Source organism: Phoca vitulina, unplaced genomic scaffold (genome assembly GCF_004348235.1).
Source record: "Phoca vitulina isolate PV1807 unplaced genomic scaffold, GSC_HSeal_1.0 scaffold41, whole genome shotgun sequence".
NCBI classification, from domain to species: domain Eukaryota; kingdom Metazoa; phylum Chordata; class Mammalia; order Carnivora; family Phocidae; genus Phoca; species Phoca vitulina.
The window spans coordinates 5,854,343-5,869,172 of NW_022589744.1; the positions used below are offsets into that span (position 1 = coordinate 5,854,343).

At 50.1% G+C, this 14,830-nt stretch overlaps 1 protein-coding gene across 2 annotated transcripts in view; it reads right to left on the reverse strand.

Moving 5' to 3' along the window:
- Positions 1-581: 581 nt before the first annotated feature.
- The window catches only part of FAM20A (FAM20A golgi associated secretory pathway pseudokinase), a 48,184-nt gene continuing 33,935 nt past the window's right edge, over positions 582-14,830 (reverse strand). For both annotated transcript variants that reach the window (XM_032429375.1, XM_032429374.1), the window contains exons 2-11: positions 11,056-11,240; positions 10,148-10,198; positions 9,059-9,137; positions 6,490-6,582; positions 5,579-5,694; positions 4,859-5,039; positions 4,249-4,358; positions 3,760-3,841; positions 3,256-3,315; positions 582-1,859 (exon numbers count right to left, since the gene is read on the reverse strand). In XM_032429375.1, the coding sequence (XP_032285266.1) occupies positions 1,595-1,859; positions 3,256-3,315; positions 3,760-3,841; positions 4,249-4,358; positions 4,859-5,039; positions 5,579-5,694; positions 6,490-6,582; positions 9,059-9,137; positions 10,148-10,198; positions 11,056-11,230 (1,212 nt within the window). In that variant the 5' untranslated portion in view covers positions 11,231-11,240 and the 3' untranslated portion in view covers positions 582-1,594. The remainder of the gene's footprint in view (positions 1,860-3,255; positions 3,316-3,759; positions 3,842-4,248; positions 4,359-4,858; positions 5,040-5,578; positions 5,695-6,489; positions 6,583-9,058; positions 9,138-10,147; positions 10,199-11,055; positions 11,241-14,830) is intronic.

Below are 14,830 nucleotides of genomic sequence, written 5' to 3' on the forward strand. Positions count from 1 at the left end.
TCAGGGGTACGTAATGCGCCAGGGATGTGGGGTACCAGGTGGGTCAGAAAGACCCGTGTCACTTGTCAGGGCTTGGACGACCTCTCTGCTGTCTGACCTGGCAGCCGACAACTTCTTTCGAACCCCCCCCCCACACACACACACTTCTAGAATGTGAGCCTCTGGCCCCTGTCAGGGAAGTGGATGTGCTGAGATCGGTCATTTGTACTTGTTGACTGGCTCATCACTCCATAGTATGAATACATTCCTATGATTTGGGTTTTCAGACACGAATTACAGAATAAGAAACAAAGCCTCCCATGAAAGGTGTCTCGGATGTTGGCAGTCAGTAGAGAGAAGGCTGAGGGGATGGGATCCCTGATGCATCCATTTTTAAGGGAGGCTTCAAAAGTCAACTTGAGGGGAACCCTGGGTGGCTCAGTTGGTTAAACGTCTGCCTTCAGCTCAGGTCATGATCCCAGGGTCCTGGGATGGAGACCCACATCAGGCTCCCTGCCCAGCGGGGAGCCTGCTTCTCCCTTTCCCCCGCCCCTCCCCCCCTGCTCGTGTGCTCTCTCTCTCTCTTGCTCACTCTCAAATAAATCTTAAAAAAAAAAAGTCAACTTGATTTGAGTCCTTTTTTGATAAAGCAGTGAGGGGAGGGGCATCTAGAGTGTCAGGCCTCTTCAGAGAGCCTCCTGCTTTTGGGGGCGGGTGGGCGACAGTCCTGGGCCCTTATGGGAAAGAGGATTGTGGTGGGTGGGCAGTGGGAGGCCCTGGCTTTTCTCCTGCCCAAGTCCAGGTTCACGCACCTGCTAGGCCCATTCCCCTGCTGTTCCACCTTCAAGAGTACACTGGTTTTCCCTTCAGTACAATTCCTTCTCTTGTTGCTGAGGGCTAAATCTGACATACTTGATGTTATTTTGGTTGGTATTTAAATACTCTTCAGATTGAAAACATCCCTTTTCAGATATTCTGAGCAAATTCCTCTGTTATTTTTACCCTTTGTAATAACGTTTCCAAGAAATTACTTTTGGAATGGTCAATAAGGGATTACTGTGTTCAGTTGAGCCACAGTGACTGGGACAGAAATAGAAGGTGTGAAGTCTACTTTGAACCAGTTTGAGGGCTACCATGTTTAGATTTTTTTTTTTCTTTTTTTTTGGTCTGCTCCTGAGATGCCAGATGTTTTAACTGGATCAGAAGTGATCCTTGTAGATACAATAAGGATCTGGAGGTCAGCTAGGTGTCCATTGGTGTCCTTTAATTTTATTTGTTCTACTCTTTCCTGGGACAAGGCTCCCAAACCTTCCAAGCCCGACTCCTAATCCAGATTTCCCGGTGGGCTCAGGAGGTGGTCTGTGGCCTTGCTGAAGCAGTGCTCTCTGGGAAGGGCGGGGCCAAGGAGGTCCACTAGAGAAGCCGTGCACCAAGGAAGAAAGTTCAGTGGATCCCTCCTCTTTCGCTCTTGTGGAATCATCCCAGTGCCCTACCTCTTTCAGAGCTCATGACCCAGCCCCTCCAGCCTCGATGGGGATGCGAGGAAGCAGTGGTCCGCTCCCAAGTCCGCCTCTGGCTCCAGGGGTAGTTCCTGAAATCTGGCTTCATCCAGCCCTTAGCTTGTCAAGTTAGCCTGGCTAGAGTCTGGGGCGGACTGTTCCGCCGGGTCGGTGGCTATGACACTCTGCTCTCCGTGGGCCTCCACGCACCCCTCCACTGTCTGTAGGATGATTTGGAGTCTCCGGTCCAGGGCCAGGAGGTGGGGCTCGGTGAGGATGGGGCTGAGCTGGTCTTCTAGCAAAGACTCCCGCATCACGTCACTGAGTCTGTAGTCAGCCTGGGCCAGCAGCTGCAGGTGCAAAAGCGTTTTCTTTTTTATCCTGGAAGGACAGAATATAGGAGGCAAATAGGTAAATGCGAAGAGAGAAGCTTGCCTGAACCTCTTTCCCCACAAACAGCTGTCGTAGGTGATGTTCTGGGAGCCTTCTCCCCCAGTGTCTTCTCAAGCACGTGTTAATGAAAACCAGGGAAAAGGAACTAAGTGACCGTTAACGACATCTGAAGGAGATTTAAAGCCACCAAGAGAAGTTTCTGGTAGGTGAAATGATGAAGAGTTTTGCCATCTCAAAAGCCATAGGTACCCTCAGCCTCTAAGTTGTTTCTTGCCAACTTTATATTTCTCTGGGTCAGACTCTTAGAGGGATGGAAATGGGGTGGATTTTGATTGCTTTTTATGTGAGAATCTGACTTGCACTCAGATGTGTAAGCAGCTTAATTGTCTGACTTGTCATCAACAGCCCCTGCCTCGCCTACTCGGGGAGAGGGAGGGCTGGAGGGAGGCATGTTTAAATGAACCTAAGAAGCGGATAAAGAACATGCTTTGCTCAGTTTTCCAGCTGGAAATGAATGAGGTGGTTTTGCTAGGCGTGCATCCCGCGTTTCTAGTTAGCTCTGGAAACTGCAGCTGAGCAGGCGGACCATTTCACCAGCCTGGCTTCGACACCAGAGAGGTATGGAAGTGGGTTAGACATTCTCTAGAGCTTGGTGGCCACGCAAAGTCCACGTACTTCCTTTCAATCTGACATGAGTTTATAGGACTTTGTAAGGATTTTATTTCTATTTTTTTAAAGATTTGTTTATTTTTGAGCGAGGAGGGGCAGAGGGAGAGAGAGTCTTAAGCAGACTGTGCGCGGAGCCCGACCTGGGACTTGATCCCACGACCCCGAGATCACGACCTGAGCCAAAACCAAGAGTTGGACATTCGACTGGCTGTGCCACCCAGGCACCCTAGGGATTTTATTTTTAAGGAATCTCTACACCCAACGTGGGGCTCGGACCCACGACCCTGAGATCAAGAGTCGCGTATTCTGCTGACTGAGCCAGCCAGGCGCCCCCAGTTTATGGGACTTTAATTAGGATTTTACTTAGATGGTGAGCAAGTCATATTTATGAGCTCTGAGTGCTGAGCGAAGCAGAGATCTGATTAGCCGTGTCCAAGACTGTCAGACTCTGCAAGGATGAGCTCTTCTCTGAGTGGGTTAAAGATCAAAGTTAGTGACTGATCGGTTTAAAAGACGAGGTCCTCATTCATCCTGTGCGGACAGATGCAAAAGGGAGGCATTGCTGGGGAAAATTTGTCAGTGGACAAGAAATGAGGTCATTCCTGTCCCCCTACGCACCGGGGTCCTAGACCAGTGAACACTAGGACCTTCCGAGCTTGGCTGCAAGTGGGATGAAGGGTCACAATTGCCACCTGCCCTGGAGCTGGGAGCTCACCTGCAACACTGGGACAGCGGCGACAGGATGGAGAGTTCGTCCTGGGAGTGTCGTCCAAACCTGGAAGGGGGGATGGGCTTTCAGGGTGACCCCCCCACACCTCCCTCCTAATGGTTTCCACTCTCCTCTACCTCAGCCTTGTTCTGACAGCCCGGGGTAAAATGCCCGGGATCAGCTCCCAAAAGCCTCTGTGCAAAGGGGTTACGACCAAGCATCATTGATTCATTCATTCGTTCGTTCATTTGTTCATTCATTCATTCATTCCCTAACTACAGAGGGCCAGACACTGAGGATGAGCCATGCACTCTGCCTCCAGGACTGAACCACTTAGGAGGAGAATCCAGCGTTACTTAGCAAAGATTGGGAGAAAAAGGAAATGGAACAAGGAGGGCAGGGCGACCGGGAACGTGACCGTGGAAGGGCCTCATTCTCAGGGGGCCTCTGGTTGGCCCTGAGCGGCCGCACCCGGGGCCACGGCGGGGACAGCGATGTTGGGACACTTACCCTCTGGCATTGTCAAGGTGAATGAGGAACCCATCGTCCCCAAATTTGGTGAACATCTCATAATGGTGCCGGTCCATATTTCCTGCAAAGGAGGGCAGGTGCTTCTGACCTCTGCGTCCTCCCCGGGCCTGGGGGGCCTGATCGCAGCTGAGTCAGGAGTCCGAACCCAGGGCCCCACACTGTTTCCCATGGTTATTAGTGACGGTGCAGGGGGAGAGGGGGGCTAAGTGAGCACACAAACCCTCATGTGGGTGGGTTGCACACCGTGTGCCCGCCTTCTGAGTGAGGTCCTCTCTAAAGAGGGGAGCATGTTGTCAGCCTCTGTCCTCTGGGACCTCCACCACTTCCGAGGCTCTGGGCCGTGTGAGGTTCCTCAGGCCTCACGGGCCAGGCTCCAGCTCATTGCCCAAGGTCACGGCGAATCCCAGCCTCACAGCAGAGGCCGCTGCCATCAAGCGCCCGAGCGCGGGGACGGGGACGGGGACCCACCTATCAGGAAGTCGAAGATGGCCATGTCGATGATGTTGAGGAGACGGCTGCTGCTGTTGTACGGGTAGATCTGCTTCACGGTGTCGCAGTAAAGCGGATTGACCTCCCACCTGAGGGGAGAAGAAATCCTGGGGCTGGAAAAGCCAAGATGGCAAGGAGTTGGGGGCCCTCCTCCCACCTCCCCGCGCCCCCCTCCCCAAGATCCCTGCCTCCCGATCCCAACTCTGGGGCCTTGGCTTCCCGGGGTTTACTCGGGTGGGGCAGGTGTCGCTCTTGCGGGCTCCTTATGTGCTTCTCTGTATGACAGCGAGTGCACCGCGGTGTTTTCATAATCTGCCTACTCGTCTGACCGCCCCCCTAGGCCGGGGGAGCCTGTGTCTTTCATTCCTGTACCCCTAGCACGTAGGACGCTCTTTGTAACAATACATGAACCAAAGGGGGGAGAACGGGCACAGCTGGCCCCAGGATCGATCTGAGATCAGGAAATAATTGGGGTTTGGGGGTCCAAGAGCCAGGCTGGTGGCAAGGCCTTGGTGCGGGGAGGCAGCCACTCCCAGGAACCAGACGGCAGGGCCGTGGGCATGGCATCGTGGCCAGGGGGCCAACTCACTCCTCTTTTCCTGCCAGCGAGTAGGAGCGGATCCAGGGGTTGGGCACCGACAGCCTGGGGGCCAGGTTGAGAGAAGGCAGGAACGCGGAGAGGGAGCCTTCCAGCAGGTGCGGGTTGCCACACACGGCGTATTCGGTCTTGCACATGTACGGGCACTTGGCAAAGAAACACACGTTGCTGGCTGGAGGGCACGGGAGGAGAGAGAGAAGGAATAAGGAGGCAGTGCCCTGTTCCTGATCCGCCCCCCCAGGAAAATCCCCCAGGAGGGAAGGGAAAGCCTCAACTCACAGCCTGGGCAGAGGCAGCAAGAAGACGAAAATATTGCTTTCCCAGATGTCGGGCCTTGTGAGTGCTCTTAAACTGAGCATCCCGGGCACTGATTTTTCAAATGTCTCAGAGCAGAGAAAGTGTGGGCCCCAACCTCGCTGCCTCCCACCCAGATGATGAGAATGCTCTTTGCTCGCATGGGTAACATCTGAGTCCAGGGAGGCTGGCATTGTCGTTCACGCCCACCCAGGCTACTTGGCATTTCACCTACGACCCTTTCCCATCCCCAGTTCATCTGGTGTGATGCTTGGGTGGGCCGGGATGGGAGAGTCCGATGGCAGCATATACCCCTCCCAATGAGGGCCGGCAGGCGCTCAGACCACTGGGAACGCATCGGCGGCCACAGGGGCCGACCCTCCTACACCCAAAACATAGCTCGGGCCAGTACTCTACCTGGAGAGACGAAGAAAACACTCTGCAGGATTTCATTCTTGGTGACCTCTAGGATTTCCTTGGTGACATTGACTAGCCTCCCCACTGTGGGTGGCACCCGTCGGAAGTCCAGAATCCTGGAGGAGAGAAAGCCCTGTTCACGTCTGGGGGATTGTCAGGGGGTCGGATGGTCGCCCCTTAGAAACGGGCGGGCGTTCCTGACCACGTGCAGCCCAGGGCACTCTGCAGTACTGAGCTGACCACAACCAGGGCAAACCTGTGTCTAAGGGGGTGGGAGAAGGCTTGGCAAAAGACTCCTGATTCCAGCAAGCCTCCTGGGCAAGCCTTCCCACAGTCCAAGCTATGTTCTAGGTCAGAGCTTTTCATATGTTACTGGGCATGTGAATGACCTGGGCTCTCGTTCACATGCAGGCTCTCTTTCAGCAGGTCCAGGGTGAGCCCGAGCTTCCGGATTTCTGAAGAGCTCCCGGGGTGGGGCCCCGGCTGCCAGTCCGTAGAACACACCTTGAGTAGCCACGATGGGCCAATGGGAGAGGAGGAAGTTTAGGCATGTGCTTTCACCTTTGGGTGAAATGGGATACATGGGAGTGGATGCATTCTCCCCGTTTCCAGTCAGGAAACTAGAGTGAAGGGCAAGGTCAGGTCCAAGGTGGCAGCCTGAGCAGCCTGGCAGGGTGGTTAGTTTTCTTTCTAGGTCATTCTTTTTACTACATTAGAGGCCTTGTGTTTTTCAAATGTGGGGTTGAACAGGAGATGTGTTGAGTTCAAAGGCATCACTGAGGTTCGTGAGGAAGACAGGATGCCGGAAGGAAGAAATGCCAGGGAGGTCCCACCTGAGGGTCTGCCCAGCACCCCTTGGCCCATCGGCCCTTGCGGTCAACGCCATGTCCCTGGGGCCCAACCCTACCTACCTGTCCAGGTGGAAAGCTGCGATCTCGGCATTGTGTCTCTGAAAGTCGATGAAGTAGAAGAAGTCCGCTGGTGTCTCTTCATCTCGCTGCTGTCTGGAAGGAAGGGGGGAATCCCGCCCTGGACTCAGACTTCGTCAGGAGCCTGAGCAGAGAGCTGAGAAGCATGGCCAGAGGGAGAGGAAAACAGGCTTCATGCTTTTAATGTACGTGTGCCCGATGGAACGACACGCCAGGGACAGCCCGCAACTCCCACGGCTCCCGCGGCCAGGAGAAGACTCTCTGGCTTCTTGCAAGACCTTGTCCTGCAGGCACTCCCCGGACCACGTCCCCTGTTTGAGCCACTTTGGTGACAGTGGCTGATCCTTTTAAAAGGTAGTTGAGTCGGGAAGATACACAGACATTCTTGGGCAGGTATAAACAGAAGAGAGGGACCTGCTGGTCAACCAGAGGTGCCACAAACCCAGGTGTCAAGAGTTACAGGTGGGGGAGGAGGCGGGGCTTTTATAAAAGGAAAAGTGTCCTAGGGATGCCGTTTAATACAACTGATATTTGACGGGGCGCCTGGGTGGCTCAGTCGTTAAGCGTCTGCCTTCGGCTCAGGTCATGATCCCAGGGTCCTGGGATCGAGCCCCGCATCGGGCTCCCTGCTCCGCGGGAAGCCTGCTTCTCCCTCTCCCACTCCCCCTGCTTGTATTCCCTCTCTCGCTGTGTCTCTCTCTGTCAAATAAATAAATAAAATCTTTAAAAAAAAAAAAAAAAAAAAAAAAACAACTGATATTTGAAGACCAGAAAAGGTCCAGGTCTTAGGGTGACCAGGGTGAATAAATGAGCCTGTCCCCTCAGAGAAACCTCAGCTGGGTCCTGAGAGTGAGCCCAGCCAGAGGCTTGAGGGAGGCCGGTGCAGAGGATATTGATTTGCACACATTTTAAAATCGCTAATGGATTCCTGAAAAGCACCAGGCCTGCCCGAGTGTGAGGGGCCGGCTGGGTATGAATGTTCTGAAAGGTGCCTCCCAGGCCTTCAGGGCAGCGTGGCCTCTGGCCCCGAGCTTGACTTGCCTTGCTGCGAATACACATGGAAGAATGATGATCTAATTTTATAATCCGCCGTGGGGGACTGCGTGAGGGCTGCAGAAGCAATTCAAATGTAAATACCCATAATGTTGCAAAAAGCTATAAATACACAGCTCTGGCAATTGAACTAGCGATGTGCACTTTGCCAAAAAACACAAGTCCTGGAAACCACGGCGAGGGGCTGACAAAAGCAGGCATTCTGTTTTAAAAGGTGCGGCCACATGGAAAGGACAGGCCTCTGTGTCCAGGGGTGCCCCTATTCTCCTCCCTAGCGCCGCCGCCGGATGCCTGGGCAGCAAGGAGCGTGTCCACGGGTCCCCATCTCCACATTTTAATTCGTGAATTCCATCCATAAGAATCCACAGTCTCTCCGACACCTTTTAGAATTTTCTAAAACATCATTTCCCCATTTCTGTATGGCCTACCTAGATGTGACTTTAAATTTGAAAATCATTTTTAAATCAGTGCTTCTCAGACTTGGACAAGAGCTGACGTATTTTTCAGTGTGTATATTCTATAGATTTCATGAAAGATATGATCTTTAATTATGGTCATAATTTATATTATCCAAAGATAAACTCCTACTTTCCTTTTTTAATAAGGGACACTTTTTTGTTTGCTTGTTTGTTTGTTTTACATTAAATGACATATAGAAAAAAACGCATGCTTTTCCAAGAAGTACGTTTTAAAATGATGCTCTTTGGCTTTGGATGAAATTTTATACAAATGCTGATTAAAGTTTGTGTTATGGCCTAAGAATAGACAAAATGGCTTTTATGACCCAATGTTGGAAATTTTTGCATTCTATTCAGCAAGAAAACTGGTTCCTTTGGACAGTTTTTTATGTTGTTTGTAAGTGACGGGGCAGAGAAGCGGCAGGAGGCTGGAACTTCCGGGCCTTTCCTGCATTGAAAACGTGGCCAGTGTGAGTGGTTTTCCTCCCCACACATGAAAAGTGAAAGTAAAGCTCCCCCGCTGTGTAATTAGCTTTAAGTTCATAAAAAAATCACAGCCATCTTAAGGTGCCAGATAAGAATGCTGCTCAGAGAATGGAACTCATGGATCTGATGAGGGGTGGTCAATGTGCAGATTTATCATTGTTTTTCTGCTTCCCTTTAAGGTCTCGTGTTTCCCCATCGGTGTTTGCGCCTTCTGCTTCCTCTCTTTAACCAGGGCTCACTTCTGAGTCTACACTAACCCTGCATGACTAACCGTCACAATGACTTAAAACAACGTAATGCCTCAAACATGGCGGCTCTGTGTCCAGGGGAGTGGTGCGCGCCCAAGAATCACCTGGCTGCTTCTGGAGCCTTGCCTGAACCAGCCAGGTGGGCTCACTGAGATCGCTCCCTTTCCGAAGGAACACAACTCTTTCTTCCCAGGATTTGAGATGCCTGAATATAAGACGAGATCCCCTCCCCAAACTGTCCACATCTACTGATTTTTGGGCGAAACTCCCTCACGGCTGCCACAGCTGAGGAAGGCGGTCACTTACCTCATGGGTTTGAACATGGCCTTCCCGAAGTCTGAGAACCTCAGAACCAGCTTGAGGTGGACCCCGCTGGGTTTCACAACTGTGAGGGGGGACAAGGGAGAGTGAACACTGTTTCTGGGCCTACCCTCGGGGCCGCGACCTTTTGTTCATTCAAAAAACCCAGCCAATTTCTTCTTTTTGCTCTTACATAATAAGACCCCAAAGACTAGCATTTGCTTTCGAAGCCTGCAGTGTAAATTCTAGTATTTCGGGACACGGAGAGCGTGTTTGGGGGCTCAAGACAATCCTCAAGTCTGCTCTTACGGGAAAAGGGTAAATGATGCAGGTTTCCCAAGATAAACACTGAAAGCCCCAAAGGATGTTTTCCTAGGAACTGGTATCTTCCCCTCTGTGCTTCCGAGGGACCCCTATGGATTCCGATTATGCCACCTGCTACGTCGTGTTGGACTAGTTTACCTGCATCTCTTTCTATTTCAGACTGCACACCCGGGCCGGGACAGGGTTTGGTGACTGGAACACCCGTGGCACTCCTACCTCACCCCGCGCTCAGCACTGCCTCCTGACACGTTGCGTTCTGGCTACTTCACTCGCTTTGCCCCGTCCAGGCCTTGCTATGAGCCCCGTGAGGGTTGGGACAATGTCTTACTCACCTTAGTGTTCTATAAAATGGTAAATGGCGGGCAGGTGCTAAACCAAAGCAAAGGGAAGCCTCGGGCCCTACAAACTCTCTTTCGAACCTTTAACACCTCATGGCACATATGGGAGTCTCTATGCGTGTTCAGTGTCTTAAAGTAAACGGATGAGGTTTACTTCAGATGCTGATGATGCAGGGGACCACACGCTCTCCAGCAGGGCCCTAGGAATAGCCCCTCCCAAATGCCTTTTCTTTTGTGTGGGTGGGTACGTGGGTAGGTGGGTGGAGAGAAATGTCGAGTTCTTAGAGATTGGGCAGAGAGAGTCATGTTCCTTCAACTTCCAACCAGGACCCCCACGGAGTGGACGGTGGACCCCTCATGTTGCTGCCAGGTCCCGGGTTCACAGCACTCTGGCAGTGAGGGGGCTGGACAGAGGTGGGGCCGGGCCACTTACTCTGGGTGCAGTCACATGCTCCAAGCAAGGCCTTCTCGTCCTGACTGTAATCTGAAAAGGAGGAGAAGGGCAGTGAGAACGTCCAGCCTTGCTCCTAGGAGAGCTCACCATGCAGGACCCTTCATTCTGGTTCAGACCACAGAGGGGGAGATGGTGAGGCAGGCTGGGGCCCTTGTCCATTCAACAGGGGATGGCTCCGGGCCCCAGCTGGATGCAGCCTTCACCCTGCTTCATCCCAGGCCCCATGCCCTCTAGCCCTTCAGTGGATGCTCCAGCAGCACCTGGCAAATGATCGAGGCTAGTTTGGTCCCTGTTAGTGATTAGACTGTTGGAGTGCTTGAGAGCACAGATCTGGGACAGCAGGACTGGGTTTGAATCCTGGCACCACTACTGGGTCTCTGGCCAAGTTGCTTAACCTCTCTGAGCCTCAGTTTCCCCACCTGTAAAATGGCCATGATAATAAATAGTGGGAAATATAAACATACAGACTTTTTCATGGAAAAGCGCACAAAGAGACCCTGGAAACCTCCCTGAGATCCCAAGCCAGAAGGGACTGGCATGATATATTCAGAGCACTAAACGAGAAAAATATGCAGCCAAAAATACCATATCCAGCTGTATAAAAGAGAGTGGTCAGGTTCCTGAGAAGCACTCAATAAACGGTAGGAGCCACCATTCTTTTATGTGTGCAGAAACACTTTCTTAGGGCTCTCTGATGGGGTCGTGATGAGATTAGAATGATAAGATCTCATTCAAAGGGAAAAAGATCAGTGTCTGTTTTTCTTATTATCCTATCAGATGTCAGAGCCAACCCTTTAATATTTCATGCTAGAGCCCAGGCTGAGATGGGTGTATGCAGCCTCTCCGGGAGAAAGTCAGTGCATCCTGCCTGACCCTGTGAATCTCACCAGCACTGATGGTGGGAAAGCGCCTCATGTCCTGGAGGAGTTGGCTGACGACAGGACTGGACCGGGAGTACAGCCCGTGGCGGCTGATCCCCAGGTGGAACTGGACCCAGCTGGCCTCGAGTCGGAGCTGCAGTGGAGTGTCCAGGGAGGTGAGGTTGAGCTGCTCTTTGTACATCTTGTGTCGTCTGAAAGAGCAGGGAGAGTTTTGTTTTGTTTCAGTCGGGGCTATAAGAAATGCGAAGACTTGCCAAAGCACCTTGTCTGGACTCTCTATTCATTCTTTCGTTCATTCAACAACAGTAGTCAGCACCTACTTTGTACCCGGCTTTATGCTGAGCTTAGGATACCATGGAGGGGGCAAAACAGGCACGTGCCTTCCTTGCCCTCAGAGGGCTTATAATCTGGTGAGTGCAATGGGCACCCGGTTGCACATTGCCATACACAAATACACAGATACCTAACTACAAGCCATGATCAATATGGCAGAGGAAAAGGGCAGATGGTTAAGAGTAAAATTAGGGACCTCATATAATCTGGGATCTCGGGGAGAATTTGAGATCTTTCTTGTTTCTTGAGACAGGCTTGTATTGCTATATACTTTCCTCTTAGGACTGCCTTTGCTGCATCCCAAAGATTTTGAACAGTTGTGTTTTCATTTTCATTTGTTTCCATGAATTTTTTAAATTCTTCTTTAATTTCCTGGTTGACCCATTCATTCTTCAGTAGGATGCTCTTTAGCCTCCATGTATTTGAGTTCTTTCCAACTTTCCTCTTGTGATTGAGTTCTAGTTTCAAAGCATTGTGGTCTGAAAATATGCAGGGAATGATCCCAGTCTTTTGGTACCAGTTGAGACCTGATTTGTGACCTAGGATGTGACCTATTCTGGAGAATGTTCCATGTGCACTAGAGAAGAATGTGTATTCTATTGTTTTGGGATGGAATGTTCTGAATGTATATGTGAAGTCCATTTGGTCCAGTGTGTCATTTAAAGCCTTTATTTCCTTGTTGATCTTTTGCTTAGATGATCTGTCCATTTCCATGAGGGGGCTGTTGAAGTCCCCCGCTATTATTGTATTGTTGTAGATGTGTTTCTTTAATTTTGTTATTTATTGGCTTATATAATTGGCTGCTCCCATGTTAGGGGCATAGATATTTACAATTGTTAGATCTTGTTGGATAGACCCTTTAAGTAGGATATAGTGTCCTTCCTCATCTCTTAGTACAGTCTTTGGTTTAAAATCTAATTTGATATAAGGATTGCCACCCCAGCTTTCTTTTGGTGTCCATTAGCATGGTAAATGGTTTTCCACCCCCTCACTTTCAATCTGGAGGTGTCTTTGGGTCTAAAATGAGTCTCTTGCAGACAGCATATTGATGGGTCTTGTTTTTTTATCCAATCTGATAGCCTGTGTCTTTTGATTGGGGCCTTTAGCCCATTTACATTCAGGGTAACTATTGAAAGATATGAATTTAGTGCCATTGTATTGCCTGTAAGGTCACTGTTACTGTATATTGTCTGTGTTCCTTTCTGGTCTATGTTGCTTTTAGGCTCTCTCTTTGCTTAGAGGACCCCTTTCAATATTTCTTGTAGGGCTGGTTTGGTGTTTGCTAATTCTGTTAGTTTTTGTTTGTCCTGGAAGCTTTTTATCTCTCCTTCTATTTTCAATGACAGCCTAGCTGGATATGGTATTTTTGGCTGCATATTTTTCTCGTTTAGTGCTCTGAATATATCATGCCAGTCCCTTCTGGCTTGGGATCTCAGGGAGGTTTCCAGGGTCTCTTTGTGCGCTTTTCCATGAAAAAGTCTGTATGTTTATATTTCCCACTATTTTCTGACCTACGGAGTGAGGAGATGGGGGACAGAAAGAAGGTACCTGGTGAGAAGGAAATGGAGGGTGAGGATCCCTTCGGCAGAGCTGGAAGCCAAGTAGATTAACAATAAGTCATATAGGAAAAGAAGAATCCATTAGCCACTTACTGTTTGTCCCGCTCCAGAGCCTTTTCTGCCAGGGTACAAAGAAAAAAGTAACAGAACAATGCTAGTGCTGTATAGAGGCTAAGAGTCTAGTTTGGGAGACAAGTTGTAGGTCTATGAAATCATCAGAGAAAAAACAGAAAGCAGTTGTAAATTGACTGCTAAATAGGTGGTTCAGACTAAAACACCCCAATATTTTGGAGAAGGCAAAGATGCTTACATGATGAAGTGGTCAGATGAAGACAACTGTGGAGGAAGGTGGGCTTCAGCTGGGTCCTAAAGAATGGGTGGTATTGGGATCGAATGGGGCGTTACGAGGGCGCTCCTGGGTTGGGGATGATACGAGGGCTAGGAGAGTTTGGCAGGGGACAGGTGTATGTGAGGATCAGAGAGGCAGGTTGAGTAAATGGATGGTTGGATAAAAAGATGGAGGCCTCCAGCTGGAAGGCAGAGCAAGTGAGCATGATGTCATCTGGTGAGGTAAAGCTGACTGTGGGGGCAGGGAATGGGTGGGTGTTCCTACATATCCATATTTCTCCAACTGATAGCATACCTCTGAGGTCTGTGATGGGACTGAGGTGTCTCTCTCTCTCTCTTTTTTTTTTTGCTATAACTTTTGAATTCTGAATTCTATCACTTCAAATTCTGTTAAGAATAAAGTATCTTGTAATACCACTGAATCAACATTGACTCATTGTTTTGTAAACATTTAATTATATATGAGTTCGTTTTGATTTTGGAATTTTCATTTTTGAGCCAATACATTTTCTTTGCTCAGGTCTTGGAGCATTTTAAAAGCTTTTGTAATTTGGGCACTGTGTCCACATTGCTAATGGATAAAGACCCCTGACCTAATGTCTTAGTCAGCTCAGGATGCCCAAACCAAACACCACTGACCGGGGAGCTTCAACACCAGCCATTTATTTTCTCACACTTCTGGAGGCTGGCAGTCCAAGATCAAGGTGTGGTCGGGTTTGGTTTCTCCTGTGACCTCCTTCTCGGGCTTGCAGACGGCTGTCTTCTTTCTTGTCTCCTCATGTGACCTTTTCTCTGGTGTCTCTTCCTCTTCTTATAAGGACGCCAGTCCTATTGGGTTCAGGCCCACTCTATATAGGAATCTTGGGGGGACACAAATCAGTCCATAGCCCTTGCTCACCCACAAGGTTTGCTGCTAATCACCAGAAAGATCCACCCCAGAAGACTGTCCTCAACTCAGTTCAGGGGGTCAGGAGAGAGAAGGGGTGGGATGACAAGGTAACTGTCCATCGCGGAGACTTGCGACCTGAACACATTTCCGCCCATCTACGGAATTTGATTAGACTCATTGCTGTCAGGCAGGGCTACATACTTCCATTCTTTCTTTAATCAGCTTCTCTGGGGGTTAAGAGAAGTACTTGGTATTAGTCTGCTCTGGCTGCCATAAGAAAATACCGCAGACCCAGTGGCTTAAACAACAGACGTTGATTTCTTGCAGTTCTGCGGGCTGGGAGGTCCAAGATCAAGTTGTGGGCAAATTCGGTTCTTGATGAGGGTTTACTTCCTGGCTTGTGGATGGTCACCTTCTCACTGGGTCTTCATATGGAGAGAGAGGAAGCGCTTTTCCTTTCCTTATAAGGATACTAATCCCATCATGGATCCCTACCCTCATGACCTCATCTAAACCTAATTATTTTCCAAAGGCCCCACCTCCAAATACCATCACATTGGAGGTTAGGGTTTTGACGTATGAATTTGGTGGTGGGAGGGGGGGAAGGGAGGACTCATAAATATTCAGTCCATAAAAAGATGAGCCTATTTTT